At 44.2% G+C, this 24,381-nt stretch overlaps 1 protein-coding gene across 4 annotated transcripts in view; it reads left to right on the top strand.

Annotated features, from left to right (window-relative positions):
* Positions 1-24,381, top strand: part of TLL2 (tolloid like 2) — a 148,045-nt gene that overhangs the window by 83,231 nt on the left and 40,433 nt on the right. For 3 of the 4 annotated variants that reach the window (XM_005566084.4, XM_065521206.2, XM_065521205.2), the window contains 5 exons: positions 4,049-4,166; positions 10,117-10,295; positions 11,621-11,726; positions 17,453-17,577; positions 20,270-20,385. In XM_005566084.4, the coding sequence (XP_005566141.3) occupies positions 4,049-4,166; positions 10,117-10,295; positions 11,621-11,726; positions 17,453-17,577; positions 20,270-20,385 (644 nt within the window). Of the gene's footprint in view, positions 1-4,048; positions 4,167-10,116; positions 10,296-11,620; positions 11,727-17,452; positions 17,578-20,269; positions 20,386-24,381 lie in introns of those variants that run through there. The other variant, XM_074002311.1, reaches the window with a different exon arrangement.

The following is a 24,381-nucleotide window of genomic DNA, read 5'->3' as shown; positions in this document are numbered from 1 at the left end:
GAGACAGTCCTTCTAGGAAGGACCTGGGTGGGATGGAGCAGATGTTCAGGACCACAGCAGACCTACAGATGGTGTCCCCCTCTTGCCAGCAAGGCCTGGCCCACCAGTCCTGGGGAAATTGCAATCTCTGTTGGGGCTATGTCCTCAAAGTTGGTTACCTTGCTCCCGATGCTTCATGTGGGGAGTGACCTGGAAGGACCTTGAAGGATAAGTGGGGTTTGCATAATGACTGTTTGAGGACAAGCCCTCCACAGAGAAGAAAGTCCATGAGCAACTGCACGTGATTGGCTTCCCTGTCCTCTGCCTGGATGAGCGTCCTGGACTCAGAGGTCCCCTGCCACCACCCACAAGCAGTGTTCCACTCAGTGACCAAAGCGACCAGTGGACATGGCATGACTCCCTGGGTCCAAATCTCAGCTCCAGTACTTGCCAGCAAAATGCCCTGGGGAAATTAGCCTCTCTGTGCCTCAGTTCCCTCTTCTGTAAATGGGGATGATAATATCTTCTATCCCATCTGGTTGTTTTGAGAATCAGATGGATTACTGTAGATAAAGCACTTAGAGTGGTGCCTGGCAGACAGTAATGAGTAAGTATCTGATATTAGTATTCCCTTTAAAATATGTGAATCATTCGCGGCTTCCTGTTGCCACTAGAATGAAATTCCTGACCACGGACCTGTAAGGCCCTCCCTCGAGTACCCCGCCATCCCTCTCCTGCCTGGCCTTTGACCCTCTCTCCCCTTCTCCCATCCTTCATCCCTATGCTCTAGCCTCACCAGCCATGTGCCTATCCCAAGACGTGCCCACCTCATAGGCCCCTGCGCACTCACACTTCAACTTGCCTTCTGTCTCCCTTGGATGCCCTTTCCCCAGGTCTTTGCATGGCTGTCTTCTTATCATTTGAGTCTTATGTCAAGGGACACTTCACAGGAAGGCCTTCCGCCCTGCCCCCGTCAGCACCTCCCTGTCCCCAGACCCTGCTTTATAACCTTGGCAGCACTTACCATGACCTGAGCTCACTTTACTTCTATTTCTGTTTCATTTATTTTTGTCTCTGCCTCAGCTCTGTGGGAGCAGCAGTCTTTTTCTGTCTCATTTCCGCTTCTGTATCTCCAACACGGAGACCAGGGCCCGGCACATCCTAGGCAGGTAGTAAATCTGCCCACTGCATACCTGCGGCCAATGTCAGTGCAATGCCTGAGTGACAAGCCACACTGAGAGACTTTCCCAGGCTCTCAGTGTCACTTACAAGTCCTTTCCCTCCCTGTGGCTCTGTGACCTCTACTCAGAGGTGGCTGATGAAGGCAGATTCCCTGAGGATTTGCCAAAGCCACTGAGAACCGCTGATGAGTAAGTTAGGGAACAGTGAAGACCTCAGCAGCAGGGCAGCGGAATTCCTGCAGTTCCCTTTTGCTCCCACAGCATTAACCCACGGCTTCCTAGTGCCAGGTGCTTAACTAGGGATTGGTGATAAAAAAGATGACTAAGATTTCATCCTGCCCTCAAGGAGGTCTGTTCTCACAGCAGAGAGAGGTGAGTGCCTAAAGAAAAAAAAAAATAGAAACGATAAACAGCTACAAACTTTTGTTCCTTGGTATCCTAACTGTGTTCTTTCAGATCTGGTGTGCTTTTCTGACCAAAGATTTATATTCCTTTCATCAAAGTGAACTAATGTTATATGAAAGAATTTTGTTGACACAAGTATTTCATGTTATTAGGTAATTAGTAGGGTTGCTATTTTTGGTAAGTGATTGAGCTATAAACAATTTGAGCCAAAAATGTCAAGATGTCAGAAAAGAAATGCACAGCTAAGTTATTCTATTTTTTGTTGTTGTTTGTTTTTTCTTGCTTTCTTTTATTTTTTTTGAGACAGGGTCTTGCTCTGTTGCCCAGGCTGCAGTGCAGTGGCATGATCATGCCTCAGTGCAGCCTTAACCTTTCGGGCTCAAGTGATCCTCCCACCTCAGCCTCCTGAGTAGCTGAGACTACAGGCATGTGCCACCAAGCCCAGCTAATTTTTTTTTTCTTAATTGTTTGTAGAGACAGGGTTTCACCACGTTGCCCAGGCTGGTCTCAAACTCCTGAGCTTAAGGGATCCACCTGCCTTGGCCTCCCAAAGTGCTGGGATTACAGGCATGAATCACCATGCCCAGCTGTTATTCTTTATTCTATGTGAATGTTTTTAGGGACAACAATGTGATACCATCCCCACATCCTGTAGGAATGATGGGAGCCTCCCCGAGTGCTGTTGCACTAGTCCATTTGTGTTGCTCTAAAGGAATACCTGAGGCTGGGTAGTTTCTAAGGAAAAGAAGTTTGTTTTGGCTTACGGCTCTGCCGGCTATCTGAGAAGCATGGTGGCAGCATCTGCTCCTGGTGAGGCCTCAGGAAGCTTGCAATCATGGTGGAAGGCAACAGGAAGCCAGAACATCACATGGTGGGAGGGAGGAAGAGAGAGGTGGGGGAGGTGCCACACAGTTTTAAACAACCAACTCTCACATGAACTCAGAGCGAGAGTTCACTCACCAAGGGGATGGTGCTAAAGCCCTTCTTGAGGGATCCACCCCCATGACCCAAACATCTCCCACCAGGCCCACTCCAACACTGGGAATTATGTTTCAAAATGAGATTTGAAGGGGACAAACATCCAAGTGATGTCAGCTGTTTTGTTTTGCTTGTAATTTTTGTTTTTGTTTTGCATTGAGGGCCCTGGAGAACTCATACCTCCCACTCCCACCATCCTTCATACTTCCCAGACAACTGTTTTTTCCTAGATCCTTCTCATTGCTTCTAGGAAAATTTAAACAGTCTTCCTTCTAGATTTTGAAAAGAACTGACTGACTATATGTAACTGTCAGCCTGGAGTTTTACTATTTAGCAAATTTCCACTCAAGGAAATACCAAGACAGGTTCAGAAAAAGTATGAAATTCACCTATTTTCAAAGGCCTGGAAGAAAAATTAGGCTCAAGGATTCCCCACAAGACACTGAAACTCTGTGCAAAAACACACAGATGTATATGCAAATAGAATTTTTAGAGTGCATAGGAGCACTCTCCTAAAATTCTAAAAGAAAATGAGGGGGTGAAGTACAGTGCTGGTAAGCTGGAGTTGACTCCCCACTACTTCAAAAGCCTGCAGTTTCCAAATGGAAAAACCTGGATAAGGTTTTGTAAATGTTTGGAAAATACTTTCAATACAAAGGAAAATTTGGGAAGCCCAGGATATTTTGAAAATCTATTTTTACCCTCCCTTCCAATCCACAAACTCCTACTCTCTAGGTTTTGGCAACTGAGAAAAGTTATGTTGTGTTTTTAGCAAGGGAAATCCTGATTCCTGGAAATTCCTGGAATATTTCTATTCTGGGTCACCAGAACAAGGTTTTTTTTTGTTTGTTTGTTTGTTTTTCTTTTTTTTTTGAAAATATTTAATTGACAAATAAAAATTGTATATATTCAAGGTATACAACATGAAGATTTGATGTATTATGTCTTGATCACCATAATCAAATTAATTAACACATCCATCACCACTCAAGCTTACACTGGAGGGCTGGTGAGGACACAAAATCTGTTCTTTTATCAAATTTCAAGTAAACGATACAGTATTATTAACAATCTTTTTTTTTTTTTTAATTGTTGGAACATCCTTTGTTTTAACTCAGCATGCTTTAAAGCAGCTAAAGAGGCTGGGTGCCGTGGCTCACGCCTGTAATCCCAACACTTTGGGAGGCCAAGGCTGGCGGATCACCTGAGGTCAGGAGTCGAGACCAGCCTGACCAACATGGTGAAACCCCGTCTCTACTAAAAATACAAAATTAGCCGGATGTGGTGGCGCATGTCTGTAATCCCAGCCACTCGGGAGGCTGAGGCAGGAGAATCGCTTGAACCTGGGAGGTGGAAGTTGCAGTGAGCCGAGATCGCGCCATTGCACTCCAGCCTGGGCAACAAAGGTAAAACTCCGTCTCAAAAAAAAAAAAAAAAAAAAAAAAAAGCATCTAAAGAAAGTATGGACCCACCATTGAAGTTGAGTGCTTGCCCTGTTGTTTCAGGGAGCCAGAGGGCCATTTTTAAGCAGGCCATGAGACACTGGGAGAAGCACACCTGTGTGACCTTCATAGAAAGGACCGACGAGGAAAGCTTTATTGTATTCAGTTACAGAACCTGTGGGTAAGTAAGCAAAAGCGAGGCCGCCTCTGCAGAATCAGTCGGATGGCTCATGAGTCTTGAGTTTTCTCTGTAGACCTAAGTATTTCCAATGAGCTGTTATTTAGAGGAGTCCAGGGTTTGCTAGAAACTTTCTGCCCTTGGTAAAATTACAATCCAGTGGCAAAGCTGGTGGGTCAAGAGGAAGATTCCAGGAGACTCCATGAAGACCAGGGGTCCTGCCACTAGGAGAGCAACAGAAGGAACTGGTGGTGTGTCACATGAAGACTTAAGGCAGTGGTTCTTAACCTCTTGGGTTTGGTGTCCCCATTTAGAATCTGATGAACCGGTGGGCTTTCCTTCTTCAAGAATAGATAAATATGTATGTAAAATTTTGCATTTAATTTGAGGGACGCTACAGATTTACAGACTTCCTTCAGAAAACAATATATAATAAAATGACTGGCTTATGACTAAAGTTATCTGTTATGTCAATAAATATGTGTGATATACTTTCCTACTGAAAGAAAAAGGTTCTCATGTTGGATCAAAAACCCAAACCTGGCCGGGAGTGGTGGCTCACGCCTGTAATCTCAGCAGTTTGGGAGGCTGAGGCAGGCGGATCACCTGAGGTTGGGAGTTCCAGACCAGCCTGGTGGTCCAGACCATGGTGAAACCCCGTCTCTACTAAAAATACAAAATTAGCCAGGTGTGGTGGCACATGCCTGTAATCCCAGCTACTTGGGAGGCTGAGGCAGGAGAATCACTCGGGGCTGGGAGGCAGAGGTTGCAGTGAGCCGAGATCCTGCCATTGCACTTCAGCTTGGGCAACAAGAGCAAAACTCCATCTCAGAACAAAACAAAACAAAACAAAACAAAAAAACAAAACCAAACCCAACTACATGTTCTATACATAAGATGATTACTGAAGAAAACAACCTAGAGAGGTTTAAAAGTAAAAGGAAAGAAGCCATACAGGTAAATGCTAACAAAGAGAAAGCTGGGATCACAATTTTAGTTGTTGACTAGGTTTTCACTGTTTTGTTTTTGTTTTTAAAGTCAGAAAATGTTAAACAAAACCAAAGCCGAGACACTTTATAATGAGAAAGGGTATAAGCGACGGTGAGAATATAACTGTCATAAATCTTTATGCACCAAATAGCATAGCATCAAGAGTCATAAAACGAGCCCCAGGGAATTCAAGGGGAAATTGACAGAAATGCTCAGTAGCACCAGACTTAATTCATTTCTGTCAACCCAAGTAAGTCAGTGTCACATTGACCAAAAAATAAGTAGAGATTCACAGAATCTCTAAAATAAACTGAAAAATACAGTTACTAGAGTTGATTCTACAGGTCTATCAGATTCTATAACCTCATAACACATTTTTTTAAATGGCCCATCTATTAAGCATTAAGAACATCTTAACGAATTCTAAAAGGCAGAAATAGCACCAAGATATTTTCTGATTGCAAAGCAGTGAAACTGGACATAATATAATAACAAAAATAGAATAAACATTAGCTGGTGAGTTAAAAGTCCCCCCATGCTTCCCTTTTTATAGCTCTTAGATCATAAAAACAGCAAGATTAAAATTGCAGAATGTCTAGATAATGAAAGTCCTGTGGTTCAAAAATAAAAGAGATATAGCTAAAGCTATGTCCAGACAAAAACCCACAGACTTAAATATCCACATCACCCATTGACAATAGTGACAATGAAGTATTCAATTTAAGGAAGCTAGCAAAAATAATACTTACAACCCACCACCATCACCACAACAAAATAAACTTTAGGAGAGTACAAGGAAACAGACAAGGTGAAATATTATAGGGCTAACAAATTCAAGAGTAAATTATTCGAATAAACAAACAAGCAGAAAACAGTAGACAAACCACTTGTTAGTTTAACTGAGACAAAATATGACCATACAGAAATAGATAGTGTTAGAAGTGAAAATGGGAGAAACAGCCACAAATTCAGCAGAATCACAAAGGAGTAAGTAGTTTGCAAAACTGTAGGGCAAGGAGTGTAAAATGTGGATAATGTGAAAGTCTTCAAGGTAAATATAAAGTACTGGTACAGACCAAGAACTTTGAATGAAGTTGAAGAACGAAGGGAAAAAGCCATCTCCCACAAAGCACCAGACCCAGAGTTTCACAAGTGAATCCTTTCAAAACTTTAAAAACAGATTATTCTGGTATACTTAAACTTTTTAGAGCATGTAGAAAGAAGAATACTTTCAAATTACTTTTGAGGAACTGTTATGACATTACTACCTTGAAATGAAAAGGATGGCACCAAATAAATGAGAAAGAAAGGAAAACATGATAAAAAAGATAAGAAAGAAAAAATTATAGACTCATCTCACATGTGAATAGCCATGCAAAATCCTAAATAAAATGTTAGCACATAGAATTCAGCAGCAGAAGAAAAGAAGAGGAGGCTGCCAAATACATTTATCTAGGGAATACAAGATTAGTTCAACATTAGAAAATCTATTCTCAAGTTTCATTGGTCAAAGAAGAGAAGCTATATTCATATCTCAATAGATGCTAAAAGGCACCTGTACAATACAGCATGCAGTTTTTATTTTAAAAAAGTAACCAAGGTAGCACAGAAATAGATGTCAAGGATAGGTTCTTGCATTACAAATATATATATATATACACACACAAATATACATTTATATAAATAACTTCCAACCAAAAGCCAGTATCATGTTTATCAATGATACTTCTAGAAGCATTTAATTTTAGTTAAAATCAGGAACCAGTTTAAGATGTTTAGGGATACCACAATTATTTAGCATTGTTTTGGAAATACTAATTAATATAAATTAGACAAGAGAAAGAAAGAAACACTGTGAATATTGGCAGGAACAAAGAGGCAATGTTTGCACTGACGGGAGATAACGTGATTGTGTGCCTAGAAACCCCAGAATATCAGTTGAAAAGCTGTTAGAAACACAAGGAGACTCTATTAAGTGACCACAAAATTAATTAATTAACAAAACTAGGTGACTGATTTTCTTTATACATGAAATAGTTTGATACACTTTTATCATGGGAAAAAAATCACAACTTTAATAGAAACATAATAGATACTATATCTAAGACTAAACATAAATGTGCCAGACCTATAGGAAGAAAATGCTAACACTCCCAGGAACCTAAGAAAAAAAAGTAAAAATAGAAAGCATATTGCTTCCTGGTATAGGAATACTCAACATAGTAAAGATGTCAGAACTCCCTAAAATAAGCTGTAAATTCATGCCTTTCTGATTTAAACACCAACATTTATATATATATGTACATGTGTATGTATGCATACATATTTTTAGAGCTTGAACAAATGATACTAGAGTTTATCTGGAGGAACAACCATGTGGAAATAACTAGAGAGAGAGAGAGAAACAGAGAGAGGGAGAGAGAGAGAGAGAGAGAGAAAACAGTAATGACAGAGGTAGCTATCTAATGGTCTAACCAAACATGCAGAATATTAAAATGCAAAGGGAAGATAATAACAAAACAGTTTGGAACTTAAGGGAAAAATAGATAAAAAAAGGGTCCAAAATGAATATACCTATACACAAATTTGGGTAAGAGTTTAAATGAGTGAGAGAAAGTCAATAGTGATATTTGAATATTGGGATAATTTAGATAGCTCTCTGTGAAAAAAAGAAAAAAAGCTGGACTCCTACCTCACTTCTTATACCAAAAACTATTCTAGCTAGATCAAAGATGTAAGTATTGAAGAAAAAGAAATGGAAGAAAGAAAGAAAAAATCCAAAAGAGTATAAGAAGGAAACAAGAGTAATTTTATTTATAATCTTGAAATATGGATGACCTTTCTAAGCAGCACATAAGAAAATGAAGACATTTTATAATACTAACATTAAAAACGTTTGTAATGCAAAAAGAAAACAAAACAATACATAAACAAAAACAAAGTCAAATGAGAACGTACAAAGTGAGCAAAATACTTGCAACACTCTTGACTAGTTTCTCTAATTTACAAAGGGTTCTTAAATATCAATCTTAAAAAAATGGACAACCCGAAAGAAAACAGGGGTAAGAGGTGCTCACATAGTTCACAGAAAAAAAAAGAGTCACATAAAATATGTGAAAAACCATCCAGCCTCAATGCAGTGAAATCCCATTTTTTACCTATCCAATTGGCAAAAATAGTTGGATAAAACCAGTGTTGGCCAGGATAAGGGAAATAGGACTTAAATATTTTTTAAGCTTCTGTGAGTAAACAGTAGGTGTATATATTTTTTGGGTACCCGAGATGTTTTGATACAGGCATGCAATGTGAAATAATCACATCATGGAGAATGGGGTATCCCTCCCCTCCAGCATTTATCCTTTGTGTTACAAACAATCCAGGTACACTCTTTTAGTTATTTTTAAATGTACAATTAAGTTATTATTGACTATAGTCACCCTGTTTTTTGGTCAAATAGTGTATCTTATTCATGCTTTCTTTTTTTTTTTTTTTCACCCATTACCATCTCCACCTTCCCCACCAGTCCCCTACTACCCTTCCAGCCTCCCATAACCATCCTTCTAGTCTCTATCTGCATGAGTTCAATTGTTTTAATGTTTAACTCCCACAAATAAGTGAGAACATATGATGTTTGTCTTTCTGTGCCTGGCTTATTTTAATTAACATAATGATCTTCAGTTCCATTCCTGTTGTTGCAAATGACAGGATCTCATTCTTTTTTATGGCTGAATAGTACTTCATTGTGTACTTGTACATATTTTCTGTGCGTACACATTTTCTTTATCCATTCATCTGCTGATGGACACCTAGGTTGCTTCCAAATCTTAGCTATCATGAACAGTGCTGCAACAAACATGAGAGTGCAGATAGCTCTTCAATAGACTGATTTCCTTTCTTTCAGGTAAAGAGAAAGGGGCTTTTAATATCTTCTTAGTGAGTATATAAACAGACAACATTTTGGGAGTTCAATTTGACAGTATCTGTCAAAATTTCAAATGCACATATCCTTTTATCCATGAATCCCATTGGTAGAAATGTACTTTACCATTTCTTTGTTTCATTTGTTGTTGTTTTTGTTTGTTTTGCTTGTCATCCTCTCCCCCGAGGCCTTGTTAAAATAGCAAAAACTGGAGTTACAGCCCAGATGTACATTAATGGAAGACTGATGAAATAAATTTTAGTATTACAAAAATGTATATAAATATTATTTGAAAAAAAATGATTGTGCCCGGAAGGGAGTCATCTCTAAGCCTCCTCTGATAATGACCCCAAGTTGCATGCATTATAGACACTCACCTGCCTCCTTCCCCTGACTCCTCCTTTTCATTAAAAATGGCCCAGCAGGGACTCCAGCACCTTGTGGGTGGAGGGTGGAGTATGGTATACACTTTATGTCAGGCAGAGACCATGTCTTTCGTCAGCTTTTCAAGAAGATTCATAACCACAAAAAGGTTAAGAACCATTTTTGGAGGGAATTTCTGCATTGGGTCATTGGGTGGGAAGTCGGACACTGAAATTCTGTTTCTTTTCTATTCTTTTGAGACAGTGTTAAGCTCTTGTTTCCTAGGCTGGAGTGCAGTGGCGTGATCTTGGCTCACTGCAACCTCTGCCTCCTGGGTTCAAGCAATTCTCCTGCCTCAACCTCCCAAGTAGCTGGGACGACAGGCACACACCACCACACCTGGCTAATTTTTGTATTTTCAATAGAGACAGGGTTTCACCATGTTGGCCAGGCAGGTCTCAAACTCCTGACCTCAGGTGATCCTCCCACCTCAGCCTCCCAAAGTTCTGGGATTACAGGCGTAAGCCACTGCACCCAGCCTGAAATTCTGTTTCTTTTACATGCGCACACACGCACACATACATGCACACACACGCACACATACAGAGTGGGAGGGGGGACTTGCCTCTTGCTCTAAATGTCTTCTGACCTGCTGACCTGGGTATTCCCGCAATTGTCCAGCTGTTGCTCCTATGTTGGGCGCCGAGGAGGAGGCCCACAGGCCATATCCATTGGGAAGAACTGTGACAAATTTGGCATTGTGGCTCACGAGCTGGGCCATGTGGTTGGGTTTTGGCATGAACACACCCGGCCAGACAGAGACCAACATGTCACCATCATCAGGGAAAACATCCAGCCAGGTAAGGAGGCCTGTGTGGAGTCTGGAAGGCACTGGTCGAGAAGGTGGCAACCTCAGGGACAGGAGGGGGGGAAGGAGAGGACTCGCTGGGAGCTGAGCAATGCTAATTGCTGAGTATGGAGCAATGACTGTTGTGCAGGCCCTTCTCACCAGTATGACCACTGTCCATCTGTGGCTTCCTGGGAGGTCATCTGCCATAGCTTGGAGGTTGGAGCAGAAGCAAAATTATTTTCTATGTTTTATAGGATAATGAAATCTAACTCTGTTTCCTGAAAGGAACACAGTCAACCAGAACACTGTTGCAGCATCAGAGCTGATAAGCAACAACAACAAAAAAGAGTTCTCCTGGCTGCTTTTATGAGTTATTTTTGCTGACTTAGGCAACATGTTTTCTGAAACTGAAATACGATTAGGACATGAACACATGTAAAAACAGTGTTTCTGCCTAGAAACATCCTGCCCCAAGGCAGATAAAGTGTCTAGAATTAAAAAAAAAAAAAACTTTCTTATGTCAAATAATTTTATATGGAAGTTAATATTAAGCATGAAAGTAACTAGTTGAAGAATATGATCGCCTTACAAATACTTTAGAGAATCTGAATTGTGAGCTATTTAGGATTGAACTTAACTCTCTGATTCATTTTCTTTTGTTTCTTCAAATTGCAAGATCAGGTTTTTGTTTGATTATTTGTTTTGTTTTTTGTTAGTTTGTTTGTTTTTTTGAGACAGAGTCTCGCTCTTGCTGCCCAGGCTGGAGTGCAGTGGTGTGATCTTGGCTCACTGCAACTTCCACCTCCCAGGTTCAAACGATTCTCCTGCCTCAGCCTCCTGAGTAGCTGGGATTACAGGTGCCTGCCACCATGCCTAGCTAATTTTTGTACTTTTAGTAGAGACGGGATTTCGCTATGTTGGCCAGGCTGGTCTCGAACACCTGACCTCAGGTGATCCACCCACCTCAGCCTCCCAAAGTGCTGGGATTACAGGCGTGAGCCACGGCACCTGGCCCAGAGCTTTTTATTTTTATTTTTTATTTTTTTGCGGGGGCAAGTGAGTTGATAACTAATCTGTCTGCAAACTTACTTTAAGAGGTTTGAGTGGCATTTGGGGATAGGTCTCGGGTGGTGGAGTTGGGAGAACACAGGGCTTGCTGGAAGTTTCAAATTTCTAATTATTCAAAACAACAAGAACCACTACAAGCCCTGTTATTTGACTGATTGGGCCAAGAGAGCCCTGGGAAGTTGCTATGGGCCCTCCTTCTGCTTCCTCTGCCTCCTTTCAGGTGCCTGACTTGGTTTTCCAAGGCCTTAACACAGTGTTGTGTCACAGGTCAGGAGTATAATTTCTTAAAAATGGAAGCTGGGGAAGTGAGCTCTCTGGGAGAGACATACGACTTTGACAGCATCATGCACTACGCCCGGAACACCTTCTCAAGGTCGGAATCTATGCTTATGCCTCATCTGTGTTTCACTGTGCCTGCCGCAGGCTTGGGTCGGATTCCTGGAGGTCTGCGGAGAGTGGGTCTCTGCATGCTTCTAGCACGGCTGGCCTGTCTGTCCTTGAAACACAGTGGCCTCTGGGCTGCAGTGAAATATAATCTAATCAGGTTCCCGTTAATAAGATTGAATCCCATTGTGAAGCTGACATTCCATCATGCCCTAATGTCACAAGCAGCAAACTGGAAAGGGAAATTATCGAGAGGTTGGCTGGGATAATAACTTAGAGGCTCTGTGTCAAATTTCCAGTGGGTGGGGGGAGTCTTTTGTAGAAGCATGGTGGTGCTCACCAGTTCTCCTAGTAGAGGTTTGGTTTATTGGAAACTAGGCGGTGTCAGGGCTGGGAGGGCTGTAAATCATCGATTCATTTTAGAGGTGAAGACAATGAGGCTCCAGCCGGCTCTCAGATGCACAGGTAACTGAGGACTGGAGTGAGAGCAAGGACCCAGGTTCCCACCTGCAGGTCACAGATGATGGAAGCTGCTGTATTCAAGTAGGGCTGGGCCGTTTATTTATGGCTGCCATGGGCAGGGTCTGTTCTGATGAGCTGTTCTGATGTGCTGTGCCTAGCAGACATGAAAGATTTTCAGTATTGTCCTTGCTTCTAGACCCTGTAAGTGCTTTGTGTGCAGAAGTTTCTCCCTACTTGTCCCAGTTTTGTAGGTCTTTCTACCCTTGAGTTAAAGGAGGCACAGAAAACAAATACTTTCTCTCTTGGTGCTTTCTCTTCAGTCTCCTGCTAAAACCAGTTGTTTGCTTGTTTATTTATTTATTTCCCCCAAAAAGATCTGTGGTAACTTCCAATATACACATGGGATAACAAAGATAAATAACAGGTGAGAAAACTGGGGGAAAGGAGAAGGAAAAAAATAAGGCTAGAAAGCTAAGTTGAGGCCCAGAATAAGTTTAGTGCTCAGAGCATATGCTGTGAGGTCATGTACACTTAGTTAGAGTTGACAGCAAATCCTGCCCTGTGCTTCCTAGCAGTCACAGCAAAGAGGGAAATAATCCATTCCATGAGTCTCCATGTCCATAAAGATTTGCTCAGAAAACATATGGCTCTTGGGAGTGAAAGGGAAACTGTTTGCAAAGGGCTCCATGGCTCTTGGGTAAGGCTGCCAAAAGCATCCTGTTGATGAGTTTGTTGTTAGGACTATGGGAGAAATCATCTAAATCTCAGCATCCCCTCATGTCCCTCCGTTAGCTCTGGGAGCCCCTTGGTTCTCCTTCACGTGGCATCTCATCCTCCAGTAGGCTAGACCAGACTTTTCACTGCATGGAGACTCAGAGTTCCAAGAGTGCAAGTGGGGAAGCTGCAAGCCTCTTAAGGCCCCAGCTCTGGAACTTGCATGACATTACTTCTGCCACATTCTGTTGGTAAAAGCAAGCCACAAGGCCAGCCCCAAACTCAAGCGAGTGGAGAAATAGACTCCACCTCTTACTGGGAGGTATGGCAGCTTCACGTTGCAGTAGGATATGGCTATTAGGAGGAGTGACTTTTTATTTTAACAATCTGCCACTGCTACCCTCTCACCTCTGCCCCAGAGTTGAGAATGGTTTCAGCAAATCTGTTTTGTTGCAGGTGGATAACTGCATTGTCTTTTCTGCCAACTTTTTACATGGATTTTCAGAAAACGATCTTGTTGAGTGGGTTTTTACTGGGGGCTTTTCTATTGGCATTTTGTCAATAGTTTCCCCACACCCAACTCCATGTCATTATTTCTGGTCACAAAGACCCTGAAGCTGGCCTGTACCTCATGTTGGATTCTGTAAAAGAGCAGAATAGAGCCCTTAGAACATATGCTGATCTGGGGAGGCGGGCAAATGCTATACCCTGCTGATGGGAAACTCAATCTTTGTGTCTCTTTACGATTGAGCTGTCTCCTTCCAACTTTATTCCCTCTAGTTTATTGCAGTTCTTCTCCCCTCCCCTTTGGTTGGACCCAGGCTGTGGGGAGCAGTCTCTTTGGAGGTTTTGCTGGGCAAAGATCCAGGAGATGAGGAGACAGTTCTCTGGTACAGGGGCCTCTTTGTTTCAGAACTCAGCGCTGACAGTTTTATTCCCTGAGGCATCTGCTGAACTCTGTCTTAGTTTAGCAGAATGTCAATGCTTAGAGTTGTCCTACATGAAAGAGGGAAGGAACGTCACTGCTGTGGTTTACACAGGGGACGGCTCTTGTAGTAAACATCTTCCAGAGCTGGAAGCTCTTGCTGGCAGCTTAGGATATGCAAGGGAGGACGTCCAGCACCAAAGAGCGGTCTGAGTGTGAGCCAATGTTGTTCCTGATGTTTTGGTTTTTGAAGTCTGCAATGTTCTTAGCTCTATAATTTAATGCATCGTAAGGCCTACTGTTCCTTGGGCAGCAGGAAACACTGGCTGGAAGGAGGAGGATTCCCAGAGGTGAGCTCCAGGCCTGCCTCTCCATGACTAGCTCTGTGCCCTGGGAAAGTCACTTAAGCTCTCGCAGGCTCAGTCTTCTCCCCTGTAGAGTGAGAGCTCTTGTGATAATGGCACCTGACTCCTAGGGTGCTATGAAGATGAAATGAGGTGGTGCAGGGAAAGGGCCCAGTGCAGGGCCTGGCACGTCGGAAAGTCCTATGAACGATGAGTAAGTGCAAGGACATGGCCTCTATGCACCAGGCCCACTGGAGAAGTCATCTACGTGATGTGGCCAGGTAGCGTGGGGTGCTTAGAGACTGTGGTGATCCTTATGTTTGTGCTGCAGAATTCCTATCTGCAAGGGAACCAAGAAAATAATTACAAAAGGACACACCTTTCATTACGGCAGAAGTGACTGTTTCTGGAGTAGCTGATGATTGAATTTAGGATTTCCCGCAGAGTCAACACTTGTGGTTTAAAATGTAGTAAAGTCAGTGAGTGAGGCCAAGGATTCCACTAAAGTTTCTCTACAGGAGTCCAGACCCAGAGATGAGGCTATGGGAGCTAGAGAAAGACAGGTCAAGGGTTACATGTTGGGTACGGAGATGCTGAAAAGGAAATCAGCAGATGATCTAGACTCCCACAGGCTAAGATTGGAAAGTGAGCTTAAAATCTGATTTAGGAAAAAAAAGAAAAGTCTACACAAAAACAAAAAGATAACAAAGTGATGTAACCAGGAAGAACCAGGGATAATAGTTATTTTCCAACGTAGTGCAGAATTTAGGGAAATAGAAACAGTGCTTGAAAGAGACAGAGAGAGAAAGAGAGAGAGCGCGAGCATGCACAGCTAATAGCTAGGTGACATGTACATTTTCACTTCCATTTTGGATGTAAATAACTATTTTGCAAAATTTTTAAAAGACAGTGCTTTTTTTATCCTGGTTACATACTTTAATTCAAGAAGCGTTTTTTGAGGCGTTCTGTGCTCTAGTTTCTAAGGACAGAGATAAAACCCCCAGTCTCTCTGCTTGAGGAACTTAACTTTTAGCAAGGAAGACGAATACCACCACTCCTTAAAAAAGACAATGCAGTATGATAAGAAGAGACTACACAAATGATTAAGACCCAGAGCAGGGAATGACAAACTCCGATGGGGGGAGTAGAAAAGGCTTGGGGAAGTCTTTTAATAGAGAAAGACATCTGATGGGGTTTTAGAGAATGAATAGGAGTTTACAAGTAGACAAAAAAATAGAGGGCATGGGCAGCCTAGGGAGCGGATAGCATGTGCGAGGACATATTTGGGGCCTACAAGGAGCTTAGTGTTGCTTAAAATAATGACATATGCTTTATTCTTGTTGAGTATTATTTTGGTTATGGGATTAACGAGTCAGGCTGGAGAGGAAGGCAGAAGTCAGTGAGCAAACAGACTAGAGTCCGAGTGGTGACTGGAAGTTGGTGAAGGGTTCTAAGCGAAGAAGGCACGTGCCACCCCTTGCATTTTGGGATGATTCCATTGCAGCATTGTGGCCAAGGGGAGCAGGGGAGCAGTAGAGTAGAAGTGGCTGAGTCTACAGGGAGGGAGGCCAGTTAAGAAGCTACTGGAAAGAGTTCAGGAAGGGGATATTGATCACTTGAGCTATGGCAATAGTCTGGGAACAAGGAAGAGGGTATGGGTTCAAGGGGTGGAAAAAAGGTATAGTGGACAGGACCTGGCTCCTGGTTTGGTAGGAGAGTGTGAGGGAAAGGGAGGAACTGAGAATGCCCTCAGATTCTGGCTCAGGAGACAAGGATCATGGAGTGAGCAGAAGAATGGAACTGTGATAAATTTGGTTTTGAGCATGTTGGATATAAGAGGCCCATAGGACAGCCCAGGGGAGGTGTTATGAGGCATCTGGGGCTCAGCAGAGGATCCTGGGCTGGAAACAGAAGATTAGCTGTGAGGCTGCAGATGATGGTTAAAAGCCATAGGAATAGATGGAACATGGAGAGAGAGGACAGAGGGAGAGGGCAGAAACCCAAGGGACATCATTGAAGGGGAAGCAGAAGTGGTTCTTGTCTCACTGCTCAGAGAGAGCTGTGGCCTGGACCCAGGGAGAAGACAGTGAGGAGGGAGGGGGCATCGGAGGTCCCAGTGCTGGAGAGAGGGCAGACAGATTGGAAGGTGTCCACTGGCAGACGAGTGGTGATGGTTGCTGATGGGGTCAGATCATCGTTGGACTGAGGAGTGAAAGAGAGTCGAGTACTCGGGGAATGGAGACAATACTTTCTAGAAACTTGGTTAAGAAGGGAAGAAAAAAAACAAGGCGGTGACTGGAGGAGGCGTGGATTCAAGGACAGGTCTAACATCCAGGAGAGGCCCCAGATCTGGTAGCAGAGGCCCCAGGTCTGGAAGCTCAGAGCTGGCAGCAGACAAGGGAGCAGGCGGGGTGTAAACCATGCCCACAATAGGGCCAGCGCTCAGCTGGCAACCTGGTTTCCACTTGTCTAGTTTAGAAATGAAGCTATCATTTTAGATTTCAGTCAAGTAGGAGTAGAATAAATGTTAGAGATAAAAGGGACTGCCATGACCATCTCAGCAAATTTCTTATTGTTTAGTGGGGTAAACTGATGCTTAGAGAGGCTCAGAGAGGGGAAGAATCTTGTCCAAGCACACACAGGCCTAGTGTAGAAATGTCTGGTCCAGGGCTCTTTTCACTACTTCTTGTTCTCTGCTTTTATCTCATTTTCCATCTGATTTCCCTCTTACCAGCAGCGCCTCCAAACTCTGACCACCCATTCACCAACCTGCACTTGCTGACCAGCCCCTGAGAGTCTCACACTGGACCAGTTCCCAAGCTCTCCCGGGGTGGCTCCAGGACTTAACTATGCACAGTACTTCCTAATGCACAGCTGCAGGGGGCGCCACTCACACCGTGGTCTGTCTGAGTGGAGCTCCCTGCAGTTGTGCAGCACGGTGGCTCTGGGGCCTGGACCTGTCGGGGCTTCATGGAAATGCTCAGGACACATCCCTAAGGAAGCTCCTGGGCTACTGCACTAGGGCATGTTTTTACACTTGGCAGAGTCATCTTCCCACTGGAAAGCGAGTAGGCAGCTGATGAGATGGAATGTGAAAATGCCAGCACAAGCGAAGGAAACCTCTTCAGTCATGCCAGCCCGGGACAGGCAGGCCAGGAGGCAGGAATGTTGATGGGGTTGTGGGCAAGGGAATAAAGCCTGGAAATCTCAGCACGGACAGACTGATGGCCTTGACTTTTCTTTCTCTCTCCCTTTTTTTCCTTCTTGTAGAGGCGTTTTCTTGGACACCATCCTCCCCCGTCGAGATGACAATGGCGTCAGGCCAACCATTGGCCAGCGCGTGCGGCTCAGTCAGGGAGACATAGCTCAAGCCCGGAAGCTGTACAAATGCCCAGGTAACTATGAGCCGAGGGGACTGCCAGCACCTCCCTAGCATCTCCAAAGCACAGTCCCTGTGCTGGGAAAATAACCTGGGGGATCTAAAGGGACTATTCCTTGGCAGCTTTAATTATTTCTGGTGTCCTTCTGGTAAGAGGTGCTAGGCAGTATAGAAAGGCGAAATGATGACATGGTGGCAGGCAGTGAAGAGAATAATAGGTCTTAGAGTTCATAGGCAGTTTCATGAGAGGCTTCAGACTTCTCTGGCAAAGCCTTTGTGTCCAGAAGGGGAAGAAGGCATAACAGAACAACAGTAAATAGGGGCACACTGCAGTGTGTGCCCCATAACAGTAAGAGCACCTCTCCTTTCTATGGAACTAGGGGATGTGGGTTTGGAAAAACAAGAACCAAGCAGGATTTTGCAGGAAGACAAAGAGTGAGGGAGAATGCTTTTGGGAGTATGGGGATGTTTCCCAAATGCTACAAGGTGGAGGGAGTCTCAGTGCTATTAATGAGCTTGTTGCTTTGGTCTTGGGGCTTTCCTGGCCATCCAAGGTGCTGGTCAGTGGCCAGGAGTCTGCCATTGAAGATGGGACAATACACGGGGATTGGAGCAAATGCCTGTTCCCCGGCCCATTTGGAAGTGTTCCTTCCCCTTGGATTTGTCCCGTTTGTCTTCCATCCCCTTGGCATCATCATCATACACACACCGTCTGAGCTCTTCTAGACCCCTTTCAGCTCTTGAGCCTCAACGTAAAGCATTGGTTATGGCAGCTGAGATTTTGCCACTGATGGGTGAGAATCCATTTCAGTGGTTTTAGGAGGATAGAAGGAAGTTCCATTACCAATAGCCTTTCCCAGACTTCCAAACCAGACACAGAATTTGATCATGAGATGAAGTATTTGAAGTGAGGACCATCTTAGAAAATCTGGGCTGTCACATTACCTTACTAAACAGGACCCCAGGGCATGCAAAGTGCTGTGTGGGGCTTGCTTCCTCAAGAAACTCTAGAAAATATGTCCATCCAGCTATTAGTCATCTGGGGGCATGTTAGGGCTGAAATGCAGGACACACATATCATATAACCTTGCTGAATTGAACGGGAAACCTTACAGCATTCCCTGGGAAATGCCATTGTATTTATTCCGTTATAACGTTTATGCCGCTTACTTCCCAAAATGATTTGCAGCAAAATACCGTGGAGCCACACAGTAATGTATTTGTTCTTGCAGAATGTTTATGATTATTCTAAAATAATTTCCATGGAACCCTTGGGGGTGTTGACTGCCAGGCGTAATCCTCATGATGCCTGGCAGTTGTTCAGTAATGTGATATTGAAGCCCCAACATCCAGGATTTCCTGAGGCTGATAATGGTCGGTTCTCCACATACCTCTTCCTGCAGCTCCAAAAAATATGGAGCTTCCAGTAGTTCCGAGTAGTAACTGAAAGCTCAATCAGTCGCCATGCAGAGGTTGAACTGCATGTAAGGGAAAGATGCCTAAGGATGCTGGATCTCCACATGTTAGGGTTGGCCACATAAGAGGAGGGGGTCTCAGCGAACCAGTGTCTGTCTTTGGAGTCTGAATCCCCAGGCATTAGAGAAATGCAAAACCTGTAGTTTCCAAGGATTCATACAGGTACCCTTCTTTTGTGAGGACAAATTAGGGGAAATACTTTTCACATACATAAAGACTAGGTTCTAGACTCATAACCAACCCTGAAACGTTCAAGGGCAGAATAGCCTGCTATAGAAGATTCCAGCTCCCTGTGCCTCTGCATTTTTTTGTTTTCTTGACTGCTTGATAGCAGAAGTGAGTAGCAGAAAAAGAAGAGGAAAGATTTAAACTAACAACTGAAATAAGTTTCAAAGCATTTTTTTCTTTTTGTCTTACCTACTTGCACTTTCTTTCTTCTTTCTTTTTTTTTTTTTTTTTTTGAGACAGGGTCTCACTCTGTCACCCAGACTGGAGTGCAGTGGTGCAATCTTGGCACACTGCAATCTCTGCCTCCAAAGCTCAAGCGATTCTCCTGCCTCAACCTCCCAAGTAGCTGGGATTACAGGTGCACACCACTACCACCCAACTAATTTTTGTTTTTTTAGTAGAGATGGGATTTCACCATGTTGGTCAGGCTGGTCTTGAACTCCTGACCTCAAATAATCCACCCGCCTTGGCCTCCCAAAGTGCTGAGATTACAGGTGTGAGCCACCGCGCCCGGCCCCTACTTGCACTTTCATGTTCTCTCTGCCACCGATATTATTATTAGCAATAATAATGTCTATTATATATGAAGCACTCACTATGTTCCAAGCACTGAGCTGATCCATTTCATGTAATGCACACGATTTCACTAACCCTCTCAGGTAGGTCCTGACCATTTTACAAATAAGAAAACTAAGGTCCAGCAAGTCTAGGAAACTTGCCCAAGCCACACAGCTGGCCAGAGAGCTGAGATTCATGAGCTCTAGGCCATGCTCAGTCCTGAGAGCCTCAGAAGAAATTCCTGGGCATTCCTTTTTGGCTCCCAGATCCTACTTGTGCTTTTGTTAGCCAGAAAGCGTCAATCTACTACTTGCTACACTCTCACCAACCTGTTCCGAGGGCTTTGGCTGGTAAAGGGGTATGTTTGCTCCGCTGCCCTGTGTGGGAGCTGCTTGGGCGGGGAGAGGTGCATATGCCACATCACAGTTGTGATTTTGCTTGCGCAGCGTGTGGGGAGACCCTGCAGGACACAACGGGAAACTTTTCTGCACCTGGTTTCCCAAATGGGTACCCATCTTACTCCCACTGCGTCTGGAGGATCTCGGTCACCCCAGGGGAAAAGGTAGGTGGGAAATCCCCTTGGCAAATGGGACGGCACTCCTTGAATTGGGTGAGGTGGGAGGAATTCTTATTGTTAATAGTAAAAATAACAGCCGTTTTGTTATGAGCGCCCACCGTGTGCTAGGCATGGTGCTGCTTGCTCTACGTTCATTATTTCTGGACTTCTCAACCAGTCTCACCCATACAAATGAAGGCTGGCATGTACTAAATATCCACTTAGTTGTAAATCAAGCTCACAGTTCCCCCCAACTTTAATAAATACACTATTATAATGTCCTGGAATTTAGAATTCGGTGACACCTCGGATTGCTGCTCTGGAAGATGGTGACACGGGAAGCCCACAGCTGTCTTTTCTTCCCCCCAATCTCCGTTTCACTATTTGGGCTTAAAGAACATCCCTGTTGACAACCCAGTCCACTTCCCTAGGCATCTTCCACTCCTCTTTTGCAAACAGCCACACCTTGGCTGCCCCTCCAGTGGGATGGACTGGCCCAGGCATGTAGTCTACACTCAAGAAGATGGATCCAGGGAAGAGACCCTTGCATGTCCTGGCAGTGGGCTCAGAGCTGTGAGGACAGGGAATTCCTGGGTTCCTGGAGTGTGGCGTAGGAGCTAGGCAAGCCCTGGGTGGACACATTCCTTTGGTCTTGAAGATTCCATGACCCCCTAGAGCTGAACCCAGGGCAAGGATCTCTTTCACTCTGGTCGACGGGTGGGATGTTTTCAACCCTACTGCATGGCACATACTCTTGTATCCATTATATGGATGAGGAATTTGAGGCTTGAACATTAAGGAAAGTGCTAAAAGTCAAGGTAAGATATAGAACTAGGAACTGAGAACTGAGGTTTTGCACTCCAAAGTTTATCTTTTTGCTACATGTCTCTACAAATCTGAGTGTTCTTCAAGTTGTCTCAGACTAGATACAACTATCTTGGAGAAACTCTGTTCCCTAGGTCTAGGTTAGGGGATACCCCCAGTGTCCCCAGAGCTGTCTACAATCGTACCTGTTGTAGCATGTCTCATGGTATTGTCACTACTGGTTTATCTGTCCCACTTCCAAATCTTAAGCTTTTTAAGGTTGGAGATCATTCACCCCCAGGGCCCCGGCACTCCACACAGTCTGTGGCACAGACTGGTCACATGATAAATATTTGTTGAATGGATATGTGGGTGGGTGAGGGGCTGAGTGAAAAACCTGCAGCTAGGGGTGGCAGTGGGGTGTGATGGAATTTTTCAGGCACCTGCAGCCAACCTTCAGGTATTTCTAATTCATAACTTTTAAAAATGTCCATCTAAATGTCAAGTTAAGCATAGTGTGCTAACTAGAGACAAATGGCTAGGAACCATTGTGAGCATTTTCTGTGGACTGGATACTATCCTTAGCATATCATGTGGATCATCTAATTTAGTCCTCACATCAACTTCGTGAAATAGGTGCTGTTGCCATAATTATTTACAGGTAAGGAATTGGACTTGCCCAAGGCTTCTTAGTTTGTTGCAGAGTTGGGATTTAAATGCAGGCAACTGGACTCTAAGAGCTTGAATGCTTGACCATCATCTTATATTATTACACAAAGGGGCCAGGCTAGATAGACATTTGAACGTGCATTTATACACACACATGAATGCACATGTGTGCACACACATGTATACATATTTCCTTTGGCTCTAAGCATTCAAGACATTAAGTACGGCTGTCATCTTGTGTCTGAGACCCCAGACCTGTCTGCCTTAGGTAGATGTGAAAACCTTGTGCTTGCTGGCGGCTAACAGGAGGGAGGCAGAAAGGGGGAAGAGGAAGAGGTCTGATAATTTCCAAATTATTGAATTGCCCTGCACAGCAGAGAGTGTGTGGTATGTTTGAACTGTGTAAACTTCATCAAGCCTTAATTATTAGTGCTAACTGGGGACAGAGAATATACATCATTGAAATTTCTGCACCAATTATTTCCATTTCTGCTTCACCCGGCCTTCCCTAGAGCTGCTAGTAATTAGCAAACTTGATTGATTTGAGTATCACCTCTTGTTCCCCACCTCTTTCCCCTATGGTCTTTATGGTTCACTAACATACTTAAAGTAATTAGCCTGAATAATTATCCCATTCATTCAGATCATGAATGTGTTACCAAGGAAGTTGTACTAACATTTCCTTTCTGTAATTTTAAAAAAGCAAAGGCTAGAGAATTATTGTGCAAACCAGCCTACAGGTGTTACCAAGCTCTACCACCTGAATATGAGCATGGTGTGGGATAGGACAGAAATCTAAGGCACACCCCTGTCTTTGAGAGACTTGGTGTTTATTTTGGGCCCCCCTTCCCCAACTCCCAGGGAATCTGATTTAATGGAAGGAAGGGTGTTTGCTTGGTAAGAGTTTTTTTTAAAGCTTCAAAGATGATTCTAATGTGCAAGTAGGGTTGAAAAACACAGTCTAGTTTGAAAGAGGAGTGACAGTGTTGCACACACAAGCACACACATGTGCGCACACACATGCATATGTGCACACACACATGCATGCATGCACGCATGCGTGCACACACACACAATGACAGAAGGTGAACTGAACTGTTTTTTCCTGGCACTGACTCTTCATTTCCTAGGAGATCACAGGGCTTTGTGGAAGATGTGATTTGTCCTGAGATGAAACATTGGGTGGGATGGGCCCAAGGGAAGGGACGGGCACTCAACACTAATCAAGAGGGGCAGCCTGCGAGGTGTGGTTAGTGTTAGTTGTGGTATGCTAAGTGTACACTCAGTGTGGCCTGCCTAGTATTTTAAGTTGCTATTTGTCGAGTGCCTATGACGTGCCAGGCATAGCAATAAACACTCTACATATGGTTTCTTGCACAGTCCCCTCAACAGCACAGTGATGTGCGTGTTGTGCCACAGATGAGGAAACTAGAGAACAAGTATTTCCCCAAGACTCCAGAGCTAGTAGATGGAACTGAGAAGCAAATCCAGATCTAGGCAGATCTAAAGACACTAACTCTAGAATCATTATAAGACAGAGGGTGGGGCATTCCAAAGAGGCAAAGATCAATCATGTTCATCAGGGCAATCAGACCCAGGCTTGAGGAGGGGGACAGGCCTGGGGAGGGTTTCTCTGACATAGGACTATCAGGGAACACTGGGGAATAGGTTGCACAGGATAGGCTCTGGGGGCGTGGAAAGTAAGCAGAATTTCATTCATGAGATGGGGACACGGGAGCCACTGAGGTTTCCTGAGGGGTTTGATCAATATGATATACGAGTGGAAGATTGGGAGGGGTCTGGTAAACATGAGATGTGAGTGGAACATTGATCTAGAAGCCCTAGTGTGTAGAACAAATGGGGCCACAGCAGGGAGGAGTCCAGGAATCGTGTGGGAGCAGTCCAGGAGGGGGTGAGGCAGGGGGAGCGAGATGGGGTTGGAGGGGAGGGATGCGGATATCTTAAAAGAAAAAGAGCTACAGCATGGATGCTGAACAGATAAGAGGGATCAACAGTCAGGATGAAGGAAAGATAATACCAAAGCTTGGCTCCTTGGCCATCGGGGCAATGGCGTCACCTACAGTGGAGGAGGCTGGAAAGGAAATGCTTTGTCTGGAGGTGCTCTCACCTAGTGGGGAGCGGGAAGGGCAGAGGAGCAAGAGCAGTGGGGAGAAGATAGGCCAGCGTGGTGGAAACCGGAAAGGATAAGCTCTGGGCAGAAGGGTCATGGGACACAAGGACAAATAACAGTCCTTTAGATTTGGTGGGGAGGGAATGGGAACCTTTGAGGAAGCCTTCCAGCCTGAGAGTTTACTTAGAGCTAGAGGGCCCCTGGGGCTGTTTGAATATAAAGAAGTGGCTAGTGGAGGGGCCGTGAGTGGAGACACTGGAGAGAGAGGAACTGCTGAGAGCAAGGTCCCCCAGGGTTGGAAAACGAATAGAGTCAGGGGTACAGGGGCTGGGGCAGGGCTGGAGATCAGGAAGAGTGGAGACGTGGTGGAGCAGAGGTATGTGGGGCATGAGGAAAGG

This window comes from Macaca fascicularis, chromosome 9 (assembly GCF_037993035.2).
Source record: "Macaca fascicularis isolate 582-1 chromosome 9, T2T-MFA8v1.1".
Lineage (NCBI taxonomy): Eukaryota > Metazoa > Chordata > Mammalia > Primates > Cercopithecidae > Macaca > Macaca fascicularis.
Note: the sequence above shows the minus strand (reverse complement) of the source record. Positions and strands in the feature narration are given on the sequence as shown.